The 16,019-nt window shown below is 45.4% G+C and overlaps 1 protein-coding gene across 1 annotated transcript in view; it reads right to left on the bottom strand.

The window, feature by feature from the left end:
- Positions 1-229: 229 nt before the first annotated feature.
- Positions 230-16,019, bottom strand: part of LOC132570084 (putative DBH-like monooxygenase protein 2) — a 33,034-nt gene continuing 17,244 nt past the window's right edge. Inside the window, exons 8-13 of the mRNA XM_060236520.1 lie at positions 13,096-13,187; positions 11,362-11,458; positions 11,028-11,087; positions 7,982-8,112; positions 3,901-4,015; positions 230-463 (exon numbers count right to left, since the gene is read on the bottom strand). Of these exons, the coding sequence (XP_060092503.1) occupies positions 230-463; positions 3,901-4,015; positions 7,982-8,112; positions 11,028-11,087; positions 11,362-11,458; positions 13,096-13,187 (729 nt within the window). The remainder of the gene's footprint in view (positions 464-3,900; positions 4,016-7,981; positions 8,113-11,027; positions 11,088-11,361; positions 11,459-13,095; positions 13,188-16,019) is intronic.

The raw sequence follows: 16,019 nt of genomic DNA, 5'->3' as shown, positions 1-16,019 counted from the left end.
TTGCCCTGGGTCTCCTTTTGCTTGGAAATATATTCCCACCCACTGGACCACTTACATCTAAGAAAAAGGAGAATGCACGAGCCACTGTTAAAAAAGCAATCCTATGCATGCTTACCTAGGAGTAAACCCCATTGAGTCAAGCGGAATTTAATTTTGAATAAGGATGCATAGGATTGCGCTCCTGGTAAACAGGTGAGGATATCCTACCTATGGCATTAGTGCCAGAGATTCAGAGCACACGCAGGAAGAAAGTGAGGAGCCAAGGAAAGCCCAAGTGTATGAAAAGCAGGGCAGGAAACGGCAGGACGGCCTTGGTGCTGAGAGTGCTGCTGGATGTGACAGCTGCCTGGAACTTGGCTTGTCCTTCTGGCTCTGCTGACGACTCATTTTGGATACTATTTTTGCAGGGCATTGGCCCAGATTCGATATCTCGGATGAAGCCAGTTTCATTAACAACCACCTCCTGGAGAGGAAGAAAGGAACACAATAAAAGATTTGTTTGCTTATTGGGCAACCTGGATGACTGGGTGACAGTTTGGGCTTCTTGGCCTGGTGAGGACAAAGGTATTTCTTGATTAAGTCAGGAAAAAAGATGGATGTGGTTCAGAAGATGTGAAAGTGTCTTGCCTTTAAAGAAAACTGAGAGCCAGTTTGGTGTAGTGGTTAAGTGTGCAGTTAAGTGGTTAAGTGTGCGGACTCTTATCTGGGAGAACTGGTTTTGATTCCCCACTCCTCCACTTGCAGCTGCTGGAATGACCTTGGGTCAGCCATGGCTCTTGTAGGAGTTGTCCTTGAAAGAGCAGCTGTTGCAAGAGGTCTCTCAGTCCCACCCACCTCACAGGGTGTCTGTTGTGGGGGAGGAAGGTAAAGGAGATTGTGAGCAGCTCTGAGATTCAGAGTGGAGGGCAGGATATATGCACCCAATGGAGCAAAAGATAAGTTTTCCACCTTGAGCCATTTGAGCAAGTCGCCTTTTGTAAAGTACATACAAAAATCTCTGACCCCAGCTAAGAAAATCTTCAGAGGAGTATATAGCTTCATTGCTTTATGTGAGTATGACTTAACGATATTTTTGCAAATTACCTTTGTGCCTTTTGAATAGTTTTGAGATTTGAATTTTTATTTTAGTAATCCCTTGCCTGATGAAAGAACACTGAAACAAGAGCCAAATTGACATTCTTGTTGCGACAATTATGTGATTATAACACGTTTGGAATGACAACTATAAAACTGACTTTTAAAGAATTTATTTGTCAGAGAATTGACTACTCTGGAAGAAAACAAGGACTTTGCACCTGTCTTCTGGATTCTCTGATGTTCATATTATACTATCCATGATTAAGTTCTGTTGGAATTGGATCTTGGAATTTTGTACTTGTAATATTATGTACTTTGTTAGTTGTATATTTTTGCAGGGGTGGAATTCTAGCAGGAGCTCCTTTGTATATTAGGCCACAAACCCCTGATGTAGCCAATCCTCCTACAAAAAAGAGCCTTGTAAGCTCTTGGATGATTGGCTATATCATGGGGGTGTGGCCTAATATGCAAAGGAGCTCCAGCTAGAATTCTACCCTTGTAGTTTTGGGTGTAGAAAATTGAAGTATAATTTTATATTAGTAAATACTGTCACAGTGTCATTTTTTTTCTACACATCTTGCTGTGATGGCTCTCATATTGTTGTAACTTCCAGGTAGCACCTGGAGATCTCCTGCTTTTACCACTGATCTCCAGGCAACCAAGATCAGTTCCCCTGGAGAAAATGGCTGCTGTGGAAGGTGGACTCTATGGCATTGGACCTCATCGAAGTCCCTCCCCTCCTCAAACCCTGCCTTTCCCAGACTCCATCTCCCAAAACTCCAGGAATTTCCCAACCTTGAGCTGGCAACCCTATGGGATGAGCATATCACATGGGAAATAACCATAGCAACATGGAGAAAAAAATGGCTATGTCATCATTTCTGGGAAAAACCTGGAATTAGGCCAGTAGGACTGCCAACTCCAGCTTGGGAAATTCCTAAATATCTGGGAGCCCAAAGTTGGTGGAAGGGATGGAAGCAAAATAGGGATGTGCCACAGAATCCACCCTCCAAAGCTGCCATTTCTGCCAGAAGAACAGGTCTATGAAGGCTGGAGATCAGGTGTAATTCTGAGAGATCTCCAGGCCCCACTTGGAGGTTGGCAACCCTAGATCCACTTCCTCTTCTTTGGGCCTGAGTAGAGTGAGAGAAGGCACAGGCTGAGAGAACTCGGTAAAAAAAGTTATTCAAATAAAGCTCAATGTTTGTTTGAAGACAGGGAGTCTTTCTGTAAAGACAGAAAGAGAATACTTCGAACAGTAACTGGCCTCCCTCAGACCTTGAGCTGTGCCGCTCAGCTGTCATAAAATCATAGAGTTGGAAGCGCCCATACAGGCCATCTAGTCCAACCCCCTGTTCAATGCAGGATCAGCCTACAGCATCCCTCACAAGTGTTTGTTCAGCCTCTGCTTAAACACTGCCAGTGAGGGGGAGCTCACCGCCTCCCTAGGGAGCTAATTCCACTGTTGAACAACTCCTACTGGAGAAAAAGTTTTCCCTAATGTCCAGCCGGTACCTTCCCACCCTTAATTTAAATCCATTATTGCAAGTCCTCTCCTTTGCTGCCAACAGGAACAGCTCCCTGCCTTCCTCTAAGTGACAGCCCTTCAGATACTTCAAGAGAGCAACCTCCTTGTCTCCAGACTGAACATTCCCAGATTCCTCAGCCGTTCCTCATAGGGCTTGGTCTCAAGAACTATATCCTTGTTGGCCTTCAGAACTGCACACAATACTGTCATTGCATCTCTTTATAGAGGGAGGATCCCCATATAAATGTAAACCTCCAGTATGTCACTGCTCAACTGTCATTTCTCCAAGCAAAAAGCCCTAACATCTTCCTCTTCCGTTTCCTGCCTCCCTCCTCTATGAGGCGATTGCCACTCCAGGACTTATTGCCATCTGGTTTAGGCTGCTGTGTTTTTATGTGTTATTTTAATATTGAAACTGTTTTGGTAAGATCTGTAATTTTATCACTGTTGTGTGCCACCCTGAGCCCTGTCTCTCAGGGGAGGGCATCCTAATAGTTGAATTTAACAAATAATAAAATGGAAATAAACAATAGGTCCGGGAAGTGCTGGATTAAATCCTGTGGAGGCCCTAGGCAGTCAAAATCTCGCGGGCCCCCTCACAAATTATTTGCTATGAGGGCAGGATCTGACATAAATGAGACCTTGTCGGGCCGGGCCATGTCAGGCCGGGCCAGTTATGTACCTACTTAAGATTAGGTAGCAGAGATATAAACTTTATAAAGGACACAAACAAGATTTTAAAAAAATCTTAAAACATGCTTAAAACATTAGCACTTGTTGGTCTTAAAGGTGCTGCTTTGTATCTCTCCTGTGAGATCCAGGGAACTGGGCAAAGGAAGCTCTGGCTCTTTCCCTCCCTCCCCAGGGGACCAGGAGGGAGGGAGTCTCAGCCAGTAGAAGGAAGAGAGGCTTGGCTCAGTAGCTCCGCTGTGTGATTGAGAGAACTTGGCCAAGCAAGCTCTGTGTTCTCCCCTTCCTTCCCAAGGGGGTAGCCTCAGCCAGTGGAGAAAGTAGAGTTTTTTCTCTGTAGCTCCTGTGCAATTGAACAAGCCTGGCAAAGCAAGCCGTGATACAGAAGAACGTTAAGGGAGAGGGAGAAGGAAGCAGATGACAGCCAGTTGCTTGGGGGCCCGATAGGAGCCCTCTGGGGGCCTGATTTGGCCCCCGGGCTGCATGTTCCCACCCCTGCCCTAAGGCATGGGGGCCCATAGGCCAGTGCCTACGTGACCTAATTGGTAATCCGGCCTTGGGTCTGGGAGTCTCCCTGCTCCTGGCAGCAGGTGAGTTCCACTTACATCAATTGTTTTAATGACGACGATCTGATCGGCTTCCTTGCAGGCCTTCTCTGCTTGTTTGGCGGTTTCGTTGTTCCAGTCGACCATGTTAATGGCCATCATCCCTTCCATAGCACTGTGGAGGAGAAATCAAGGAGATTAATTACTAGGAGTGAAGAGACAGGCACTGGGCAAAGCATCGAAAGAGGAATGCATCTTCAGGTGAGGCTAACTCTGGGCAGAGAGAGAGAGATGCCTTCTAAGAATCAGTTCCATTTGTTTGCTTATTTAAAATATTTCTGTCTTGCCTGTCCATAAACCCAGGGGTGGAATTCTAGCAGGAGCTCCTTTGCATATTAGGCCACACCACCCCTGATGTAGCCAATCCTCCAAGAGCTTACAGGGCTCTTTTTTATAAGCTCTTGGAGGATTGGCTACATCAGGGAGGTGTGGCCTAATATGCAAAGGAGCTCCTGCTAGAATTCCACCCCTGCATAAACCTGCATAAATGTCACAGTCAGTGCTGATTAAAAAGCAATGAACAACAAACAACACTGTGAATGATGGCTAAAAAGGTAAAGGTAGTCCCCTGTGCAAGCACCAGTCATTTCTGACTCTGGGGTGACGTAGTTTTCATGGCAGACTTTTTACGGGGTAGTTTGCCATTTTCTTCCCCAGTCATCTACACTTTCCCCCCCAGCAAGCTGGGTACTCATTTTACTGACCTCGGAGTCAACCTGGAGCTGGCTACCTGAACCAGCTTCTGCTGGGATCGAACTCAGGTTGTAAGCAGAGTTTGACTGCAGTACTGCAGCTTTACCACTCTGCGCCACGGGGCTCTTGAATGATGGCTAAGTGTAACACACACACATAGAGTTTCACAACAACTTATTCAGTGACAAAGATATCCCCTCAACAGAGGTGAACCTGTAGCAAAGCTCAGAAAAGTCCCAGCTTTGTAATATAGCTAAACAGCTTCTGCAAGGAGTCTCAGCCTAACGAGCATTCAGATATAAGCCAGTTTTGTGGGGAATTTTTTTCAGGATTTGTTCTTAGTTGGTCCTCCTCTGGAGTAATATCCTCTTGTTTTTAATTTTGCATTCATAAAGCCATTTAAAATTATGTTGATATAGCTCAAACTGATTCTAACACCACTTGGGAAAAGGATGTGGAGGGGGAGGAAAGGCTGAAGCCCTTTATGTGTGCCACGGTCCTTTATGATTCCTGAAAAATATAGATATACTATGAACATGGCCCAATATCTTAAATATATAGAATACCCCCCCCCCCTTATAGTAAAAGTAGTTCCCTGTGCAAGCACCAGTCGTTTCCGACTCGGGTGACGTCGCATCATGACGGTTTCAGGACAGACTTTCTAATGGGGTGGTTTGCCATCGCCTTCCCCAGTCATCTACACTTTCCCCCCAGCAAGCGGGGTACTCATTTTACTGACCTCGGAAGGATGAAAGGCTGAGTCAACCTTGAGCCGGCTACCTGAACCCAGCTTCCCCTGAGATCGAACTCAGGCCGTGAGCAGAGAGCTCAGACTGCAATACTGCTTTATGACTCTGCGCCACGGGGCTCCTAATACCCCCCCTTATAGAAGGGCTTTTACTTTTGCCAGGCGTGATGTTATGCCATCTAAGGTAACAAAAAGGAGATATCAAAGGACCCCATACAGCGAAAGAATCTGTACATGCCCCATTGGTAAGGTGGAAACACTGGAACATATTCTTATTCGTTGTCCCCTCTATGAGGAAGTTAGGGACAAGACAATTCTCCCTATTTTGGAACATTATAAGGTGCTAACAGATAAGATATCTCTGGGGAAACTGCTGGTTGATGAAATACCAGCAATTGCTAGAGTGACAGCTAGGTTTTGTGCCAAAATGATCAAACGGAGGAACATTTTAATGTTGTATTATAGGGACATGTATTTTGGTAGTGCACCTTTGACAGAGTTGTACTTTTTATTACTGACAGATTTGTGCTTTTTACTGGTCTATGACTGTTATAATAAACACTGACTATCAGGGGTATCAAAGTCATTTGTTATGAGGGCTGGATCTGACATAAATGAGACCTTGTTGGGCCGGGCCATTTCGGGTTGGGCTGAGCCATGTTGGGCCAGGCCATGTGTGTACCTATTTAAGATTAGGTAGCAGAGATATAAACTTCATGAAGGGCACAGACAAACATAATTAAATATACTGGTATATATTTTTAAAAACTTAAAACATGCTTAAAATGTTAGCACTTGTTGGTCTTAAACGTGCTTTCTTTGTATTTCTCCCATGGGATCCAGGGAACTGGGCAAAGGAAGCTCTGGCTCTTTCCTTCCATCCCCAGAGGACCAGGAGGAGGAGGAGCCTCAGCCAATAGAAGGAAGAGAGCTCTGCTGTGTGATTGAGAGAGCCTGGCAAAGCAAGTTCTGCCTCCCCCTCAAGGGAGGAGCCTCAGCCGATGGACAAAATAGAGGTTTTGCTCTTTAGCTCCTGTGCAATTGAGCAATCCCTGCAAAGCAAGCTGTTATGCAGACGGAAGCAAGATATAAGGAGAAGGAAGCAGATGACAGCCAGTTGCTCAGAGGTCTGATTCGGCCCCCAGACTGCATGTTTGACACCTGTGGACTGTGTTCTATGTCTGGTCCTGATCTGAATCAGGCACCTCTACATGTGTGAACTGAAGAGAACTCACAGTTCACAAATGGCTGTTATGTCTGGCACAGGGCGGGGACCCCAGACCCAACCTGTGTACTCCACAAGGTGTGAATTGACCAAACTGAGATCACCACTGTTGTGAGGGGCGGTTTCATCAATCCAGAAAGATATGATGGTGGTGGCCATGACCGTGAGAGGTGAGGTGGGAAGCAGAGGCTGGATTAGGGGGAGAGGAATAGACAAAAAGCAGCAAAGGGAAAGAGGGGGCAGAAGGAGACAGGCAGAAATATTAGACAGGTGGACGAGTAGGGTGGGAGGGAGAAATGTGTGAGTGTGTGAAGGAGGGAAGTGGAGACAGAGCTGATGGAGGGGAGGAAAGTGGAACTAGAGTAAGAGTGGTCAATAGGGATGGCATTTGCCTGCTTTTAGTGGGCAAGCCCCAGCTGACCTTTCTGTTCTCCATCTGTTCTCAGATGAACAGGAGGAGGAGGAGGAGGAGAAGAGATTGGATTTATCTCCTGCCCTTCTCTTTGAGTCTCTGAGAGGCTTACAATCTCTGTTCCCTTCCCCTACCCACAACAGACACCTTGTGAGGTTGGTGGGGCTGAGAGGGCTCTGACAGAAAACTGCTCTTGAGAGAACAGCTCTGACAGAATTATGACTGACCCAAGGTCAGCAGTTGCACGTGGAGGAGTGGAGAATCAAACCCAGTTCTCCCAGATAAGAGTCTACGCTCCTAATCACTACACCAAACTGGCTCTCTCCTAACTACTACACTAAACTGCAGGGGGGGGGATATTGTCAATGGATCAGTATCATTTCTGGCTAAAACCCTGAGATAACATCACTAGTTCTGACCGCTACAATTTTTACCACAGATATCCGTTAAATCCTAGAATGTTGATGATGTCACTTCTGGGTTTCAGTTGGAAGAGATGTTGATACTACAGTGATGTTCCTTCCCCCATATCCTGTCCCCCAAAGCCTCCCAAGGGTTCCAGGCATGTGGAGGAAGCAGGGGCCGGTGTGTACATGTGGGAAAAATGGGACTTCACACCCCCTACAAATCATTGTGGGTTCTCCTTTTTCTTAGACCATTCCCACCATATTTTAGAATGACCGATTTCCCATTCACCTTACGCCACTCTCACATTCCTCTTCTCAGCGGGGCTTCCTTCCGATTTCACACTATCTGCAAGTAACGTTGGCATTTTCATGTGGCAAACAGAAACTTGTTTTTAGGGGTTTTGCCGATGTTACCTGCAGCCCTGGGGTGGATAGTGTGAAATCGGAAGGAAGCCCCACTGAGAAGAGGAATGTGAGAGCGGTGTAAGGTGAGTGGGAAATCAGTGAATGATTGTCTTCATTCCAGTTCTGATCTTAATCTGCAGGTTCCCAAGCACACCACTCACGCTGTTTGAGCCCAATCCAGGAACACTCACTCTGCAGCTGGCTGGCCAAGTGCATGGGCGACATATTGAATGTTTGGGTATCCCATGCAGCTGGAGATGTTGTTGCGAGGGTAATAGAAGAGGAAGGCCAGGCACATTTCGTTCAGAGTACTCGGCCCGCCCTGAGGAAAAGGGAGCAAAAAATGACCAATCAGCTAAGATACATTTGCTGCAAACAGCTGATTTCCGTGAGGTAAAGGCTCCAGAGTACCCGAGTACAGGCCTTTTCAACAGCGGCCCCCGCCCTATGGAATCAGCTTCCTGAGGAGGTGCGGGCCCTGCGGAACCTTGATCAGTTCCGCAGGGCCTGCAAAACCGCCCTCTTTAAACAAGCATATATTGACTGCTGCTGTTAATTAAGGACACGCCAACATGGTCCTGTCCAAGGACCTATGTCAATATGGAAATAATTATGCTGGCAGAAATTAGCATCAGAATGTCACCATTGCTGCCAGATTAAATTAAACTATGAATTTTAAATACATTAACGGGTTTTTATGATGTTAAGTTTAAGTTAACATCATTGTTAAGTTATTGTAAGCCGCCCTGAGTCCGCTTACGGAGAGGGCGGGATATAAATGTAAAGTAATAAATAAATAAATAAATAAATTTTATTGTTAATTTTAAGCTTTTATATTTATTGTATATGTATAGATGTTGTTAGCCGCCCTGAGCCCGCCTAGGCGGGGAGGGCGGGATACAAATAAAATTTTACCTTACCTTACCTTACCTTAGGTAAAGTGTTTGGATGCTGAGGGACAGAGGGGATTGGTGGGAGGTGGCCAAATGGCTTCCCTACCCCCACGCCTTTATCCCAGCCTGAAATGATTCTGTGGAACTGCTTTTTTCTACCATTAGGGAAAGCTATGTGGATCCCATCAATATACACAGAGCCCTCAGTACAGTAAACAGCCGTTCCTTGGGGCCATTTCAGTTCAGAAAAACAGCATTAGACAGAGAGCTGAAAAACCCTCTATTTGCATGGCATGGCTCCAGTCCAAATTGGGCCCCTGAATGCCTTGGAACTGAGTTTCCAGTGATGAACTGGCAGGGCCCCTCTGTCAAAAAGTCCTTGTGGCAAATCTGGACATGATACAAAGATTGCATAGCATAGGGGACCCCCATGTTGTACACATGGTACTTAGAGTTCCCTGGTTACCTCACATTTCCAGTGGGGGGATTTTTTTTGGGGGGGGGGTGTTCTGGAGGTGGGTAGGTACATCGTGCAATGTCCTTAATGTGATGATGAACTGGCAGAGACTGACCAAGAGAGAGATCTTGGGGTCGTGGTAGATAACTCACTGAAAATGTCAAGACAGTGTGCGTTTGCAATAAAAAAGGTCAACACCATGCTGGGAATTATTAGGAAGGGAATTAAAAACAAATCAGCCAGTATCATAATGCCCCTGTATAAATCGATGGTGCGGTCTCATTTGGAGTACTGTGTGCAGTTCTGGTCGCCGCACCTCAAAAAGGATATTATAGCATTGGAGAAAGTCCAGAAAAGGGCAACTAGAATGATTAAAGGGCTGGAACACTTTCCCTATGAAGAAAGATTGAAACGCTTGGGACTCTTTAGCTTGGAGAAACGTCGACTGCGGGGTGACATGATAGAGGTTTACAAGATAATGCATGGGATGGAGAAAGTTGAGAAAGTAGTACTTTTCTCCCTTTCTCACAATACAAGAACTCGTGGGCATTCAATGAAATTGCTGAGCAGACAGGTTAAAACAGATAAAAGGAAGTACTTCTTCACCCAAAGGGTGATTAACATATGGAATTCACTGCCACAGGAGGTGTTGCCGTCCACAACCATAGCCACCTTCAAGAGGGATTTAGATAAAAATATGGAACAGAGATCCATCAGTGGCTATTAGCCACAGTGTGTGTGTATATATATATATATAATTTTTTTTTGGCCACTGTGTGACACAGAGTGTTGGACTGGATGGGCCATTGGCATGATCCAACATGGCTTCTCTTATGTTCTTATGTCATCCAAAAGTGACATCATCATGTCAAGTATGTTGCATGGGGACACTCTGGTATTTGGGTGAAACTCTATGGTTTTTTCCATCCTCAAAACCATAGAGTTTGCCCAGATACCAGAGCGTCCCCATGTAATGTCCCTGTCTGGGGATGGTGTCTTTTCCTGCCAGCCAGTTAGCTGGTGGTGGATCAAAGCCACCAAAAGCTGGAGATCCTTAGCTGAGATCTCAGGGCTGGCAACCCTATTTATGCCATTGTACCCATTAGTGTGTTTCATACTGTACACTTGCCTCTTCCCCAAAGCAACTCTTTCCCAAAGCAGAGAACCATGCCTCCATCTCACTAGAGTATGAGGTGTTCCAGAAGAGCCTAGGAGTCTTATCTCTGAATCTCCCATTTAGAAATTTAAGAACATAAGAACCTAAGAGAAGCCATGTTGGATCAGGCCAATGATCTATCCAGTCCAACACTCTGCGTCACACAGTGGCAAAACCCCCCAAGTGCCATCAGAAGGTCCACCAGTGGGGCCAGGACACTAGAAGCCCTCCCACTGTGCCCCCCCCCCCAAAGCACCAAGAATACAGAGCATCACTGCCCCAGACAGAGTTCTAACGATAAACTGTGGCTATTTCTGCCTCCATAGTGGAACCTCCCAAGGTTTTACAATTGGTCCCCCGATGGCAGCCATTTTATGGTGGTTACCATTACCAATTTTCTAGATCCCCACAGTGTTCACAGGCTCAGCAAGGCTGGAAACCCTGGCATGTAGCAGGACCCTTAGAGCACATCCTCAGAAGCGCTTGCAGTTTATGTTATAGTAAGCTGGTAGTGGCAAGACTTCTTATCAAGCCGGGAATGTATTTTCACCCAACCCCTTCCCCTCCATGCTCAGCCTCTCTTTTTCCTTCCTTCATTGCCGTTAATGGAATTGGGTAGTTGTGGACTGCAAGCAGCTATTAAGATATTTGTAGATGACACGAATCAACACTTTGATTTTCTGATTTGCCCCCATCATTTTTTAATATACATAGATGAATTAAAGACTTACAAATGTCAGACTTGTCCGATCGAGTGTTTCATAGCGGCATTCCACCAGGAACTCATCCCCCTGTTAGACAAAGCAGGCCACAAGTGAGAGCTCTGGGAACTGAAGACTATCACAACAAAAGGACATGATTTGTAGATTTATGTGTATATTTCCATTGTTATTGCTATTGTATTGAATCTGTTATACCCTTTTGCTTTACTTTATACTTTGTATGCTCATTGACTTCTAGTTTGCTTTTCCTTGAGGTTTTTGTAGACTTGTAACAGTCAATGGTTAATTACAATAAACGAACTGAACGAATGAACGAACAAAAGGACATTGCAAACTCATATACCGCTTTGAGAGTGACGACTTCCTTCAAGCCTCTTGTCTCCTGAAGGTTGAAATCGTACTTATTATCTTCACAGAGGATTCGTAACTGCTTTCCGTCCCTGGAGGTAGAGACGCAACAATTGGCAAGTGTGTCAAGTGTGTCATACTGAAGAGCCTAGCTACATGTTACGAAGCCCTGGTGTTTTTGCTGGTGGATGACACAAGAGTTTTGTATCAGGCATGCAATGGGAATATTGTGACTCCCAAATGCACATCAACCCTTTTCTGATCATGACAGCATAATGCAGAAAGAATTGGCTTCAGTCTAGGGTGCTTTTTTTTGTAGAAAAAGCCCAGCAGGAACTTATTTGCATATTAGGCTACACCCCTTGTTGCCAAGCCAGCCAGAACTGTGTTCTTGTGCATTCCTGCTAAAAAAAAAAAAAAGAGAGAGTCCTGCTTTAGTCCCACCTCTCATGTTTTGTCCATGAACCACCCAGTGAAGCTGCTATTGGGTCTGTTGCAAAAATTATGCATAACTTTGGGAGTAATGTCATTTTCCCCTTAGGGAATTTATAGATTAGAATGTATATCTCTCGTCTGGAGACATTACATATAGTCAATCACCCCCCTTCATAGTCAATCATCCCACTTCAAAGAAGAAGAAGTTTAAGAGGAGAGGGATGGTATTTAAAGGCTGAGTTTCATTCAATTACTCTCAGCATTCCACAATTAAGGATACATCTGCCCATCCATCTCCAAGGCTGACATATTTCTTTCCTTCACTGTTTTCCCCTGGAATTAAACCCAAACAAATGGTGACCATATAAACTTAGCTTGTTATTCCTGTTTGGTCCTTGAATTTGTTCAAGATCTTCATTATGTTGCATGCTAATTTATTGCACACCCTGTACCTATATGGATGGACTGGTAATTTCCATTTCATTGTATCTGAAGAAGTGTGCATGCACATGAAAGTTTATACCTTGAATAAAGCTTTGTGGGTCTCAAAAGGTGCCACGGGACTCAGACTTTGTTCTGCTGCTTCAGACCAACACGGCTGCCCACCTGAATCTATGCAAGGATAAGTCCCTAAGGAGCCAGTGGTCTCCTGTTTCATTTTGCTGTTACAAATTGACACAGCTACCCCTCTGTAATGTGCCCAAGAAGGTGAACAAGCAGCTAAATTTGTGAAGGAAGGAAGGAAGAGAAAGAAAGAAAGAAAGAAAGAAAGAAAGAAAGAAAGAAAGAAAGAAAGAAAGAAAGAAAGAAAGAAAGAAAGAAAGAAAGAAAGAAAGAAAGAAACAGACATAGGAGAAATTGTAAGGTGTAGCCGAGCCTTTAGCTTAAACCCCATGAGTGACCTTGACTTAGAAAGAATGACTGCAGGGGAGATATGCTGGAGGTAGAGGAGGGTTCTGCTCAGGCCCAAAATCATGGGAGGGGGTCCCAAGGGCGATGCCGCCTCCCAAGTTTGCAACACCCCATTGCTTCCTGCTTCCGTGGCCCATGCAATCCTTTGCCATTTTTTTGTTTAAAAATTCATAGCTCACTTTCCCATTGTGGCTCAAAGGGGCTTACAATTCCAAAACTGAGAACATAAAACATAACCCCATTTACCCCCCAAGAAAAATGCCAACAGCATAACCCCCATTTTATTATAATCATACCCCCCCTCCTTTTCTTTCTAATCTATTGGGGCCATTCTGTAATGAAATGATGGCTGCTCTCTCTACATATAAGTAGTCTTTCTTACCGGTACTGGACACCTCTCACTCCTCGTCCAGCCAAGTGAGTGTGGAGCAGGTAACCAAAGACGTACATATCAGGCACGGGGGTCCCATTCAACTATGATTCAAAAGAAAGAAGAAGGGTTTGTTAAGGGAAACTTGGACAGTAACAAAGGCCAGTGATTGTCATTCATGCACATGACAGAGGCTGCTATAACACATGGACACATTTTCTCTTTTTTTGGTTTTTAATTGTTTTTAATGTGCATTTATGTGTGCATGTTTGTTTGTGTGTGCTTGCTAGGGTTGCCAAGTCCAATTCAAGAAGAAGAAGAAGACATTGGATTTATATTCCGCCCTCCACTCAAGAGTCTCAAAGCGGCTCACAATCTCCTTTATCTCCCTCCCCCACAACAGACACCCTATGAGGTGGGTGGGGCTGAGAGGACTCTCGCAGCAGCTGCCCTTTAAAGAACAACCTCTCCCAGAGCTATGGCTGACCCAAGGCCATGCCAGCAGGTGCAAGTGGAGGAGTGGAGAATCAAACCTGGTTCTCTCAGATAAGAGTCCGCACACAATTCAAGAAATATATGGGGACTTTGGGGGTGGAGCCGGGAGACTTTGGGGGTGGAGCCTGGAGCAAGGTTGTGACAAGCATAATTGAACTCCAAAGGGAGTGCTGGTCATCACGTTTAAAGGAACTGCACACCTTTTAAATGCCCTCCCTGCATTGGAAATAATGAAGCATAGGGGTAGCTTCTTTGGAGGCTCATAGAATTGGATCCCCTGGTCCAAACTTTTTGAAACTTTGAGGGTATTTTGAGGAGAGGCACTGGATGCTATGCTGAAAAGTTGGTGCCTCTATCTTAAAAAAACCCAGTCCACTAGAACCTCAGATACCCACAGATCAATTTTCCATTATACCCTATGGGAATCAGTCTCCATAGGGAATAACAGAGTGCCCAGCAGACAGTTCCCCCCCTTGCTTTCTGATGACCCTGAAGCAGGGGGAGGGCCTCCAAAATGGAGGATCCCCTGTCCCCACCTGGGGATTGGTAACCCTAGTGTGACCTGGAAGTCATGGCAACCTCTGGTGGCTGACCCCTTCTGGGGGCTTGGAGGATATTCAGGGAGGTGGCTGAAGAGAGCCTGTCCCTGTCCTCCTGACTGCTGGTATTCCTTGAAGGTCTCCCATCTGAGTACTTGCCAGAGTCAACCCTGCTTAGCTTCTGAGATCTGATAAGATTGGGCTTGCCAGGGCTATCCAGGTCAGGGCTTCACACGCACACTTTCCTTGTGCACTGTCCATATAACCTTAACAACTTCCCAAGACTTGTTAGGAAAGCCATCAGCCCGGTTATTAGCAATGAGGCCTATCCAGGCACGGATGCATCCGGTGGTATGCGAACTGCACTGGCTACCCGTGGAGTACCGGATCCGTTTCAAGGTGCTGGTCCTTACCTTTAAGGCCCTTTACGGCCTGGGGCCTGCATATCTCCGGGACTGCCTCTCCCCATACGAGCCTCCCTGGGCCCTGAGGTCAGCTGCAGAACATCTTCTTGTGATCCCTGGTCCTAAGGATGCCTGATTGACTTCAACAAGGTCCAGGGCCTTTTCAGTCTAGGCCCCCACCTGGTGGAATGAGCTCCCACTGGAGATCTGGGCCCTGCAGGACTTATCCAAGTTTCATAGGGCCTGTAAGACAGAGCTCTTCCACCAGGTTTTTAATTGATCCAGCGGGTGTTCCCTGAAGTCATCGCTTCCCCCAGCACCTCATCATGTTGTAAGCCGTCCTTAATGTTGTAAAATTAATTAAATCAAATTAAATCAGCACCTTACCATCTAGGTGCTTAAGTTATGTTGGATACTATTTTGCTAATTCTGTGATTCTGTTATTTTACAGATTTTGTAATTACGATATTGTCTAGTCTGGATGTGGTTCGTTTAATGCTTCTGTAAGGTTTTTAATGTTGTAAGCCACCCAGAGCCCGCTTGCGGGATAGGGCCAGGTATAAATCAGAAAATTAAATTAAAATTAAATTAAATTAAATCAAATCACCATATTATAGAATGATTTCCTCCCTCTTTAAAACATTAGTGACCACAGCCTTCCATGGCGCTCCATTCTATCCTATGGGCCCATAGTATAGAATTGATTATTAGTGTTGGGGGGGGGCACAAGTAGAGTGCCAAACAGCCTAGAGTGCCAAACAGCCTAGGTCCAGACCTGGGAGAGATGGAGAGATTGGGCCGCTGCAGCAGCATGACACTAGAGGAGAGATTGGGCCACTGCTGTGGTCTGACCCCAAAGAAGAGGTTGCCCCGGAGATCTTTTTCTTGCTTTTGCACAATTACATCCAAATACTTAGGTAGACCCATTGATTTTTATATTTCTTGTCTTCTTGCTTATTGTTGTAATAAAACTACCCTCAAGATTTTGTGCACGGGTGTGTTCTTAAGGAAGCGACTGTTCTGGTATTTTGATCATTTTATTGTTATCGTTAATGGGTGAATTGCAAAGAACACTGGTTTTAGGTATCTTATGTGTACCATGCATTGTTGGGTTTTTAAAAATATTGTGTGTGTGTGTGTGTGTGCATGTGTGTGTGTGCCTAGAAGTCATGGTGACTTCTGGTGACCCCTAGTGTGGCTAGGATGTTTTCAGAGAGGTGACTTATATTGGCTGCCTCTGCATTGCAGCCCTGGTATTCCTTGGAGGTCTCCCATCCAAGTACTTCCCAAGGTCAGCCCTGCTTAGCTTCCGAGATCTGGTGAGATTGGGGTTGCCCGGGCTATCTAGGTCAGCGCTGATTGGGTTTTTTAAATTAGTTGATTGTAGATTGTAATAAATTACAAATACATGACTAAAGGAAAGCTTTGACCTGGAGCCAAAAGGAAAGGCAGGGTGTAAATATTTCAATAAATAAACTTCGCTCAGTGGAGTGGTAGG

This window comes from Heteronotia binoei, chromosome 4 (genome assembly GCF_032191835.1).
Source record: "Heteronotia binoei isolate CCM8104 ecotype False Entrance Well chromosome 4, APGP_CSIRO_Hbin_v1, whole genome shotgun sequence".
Classification (NCBI taxonomy): Eukaryota; Metazoa; Chordata; class Lepidosauria; order Squamata; family Gekkonidae; genus Heteronotia; species Heteronotia binoei.
Note: the sequence above shows the minus strand (reverse complement) of the source record. Positions and strands in the feature narration are given on the sequence as shown.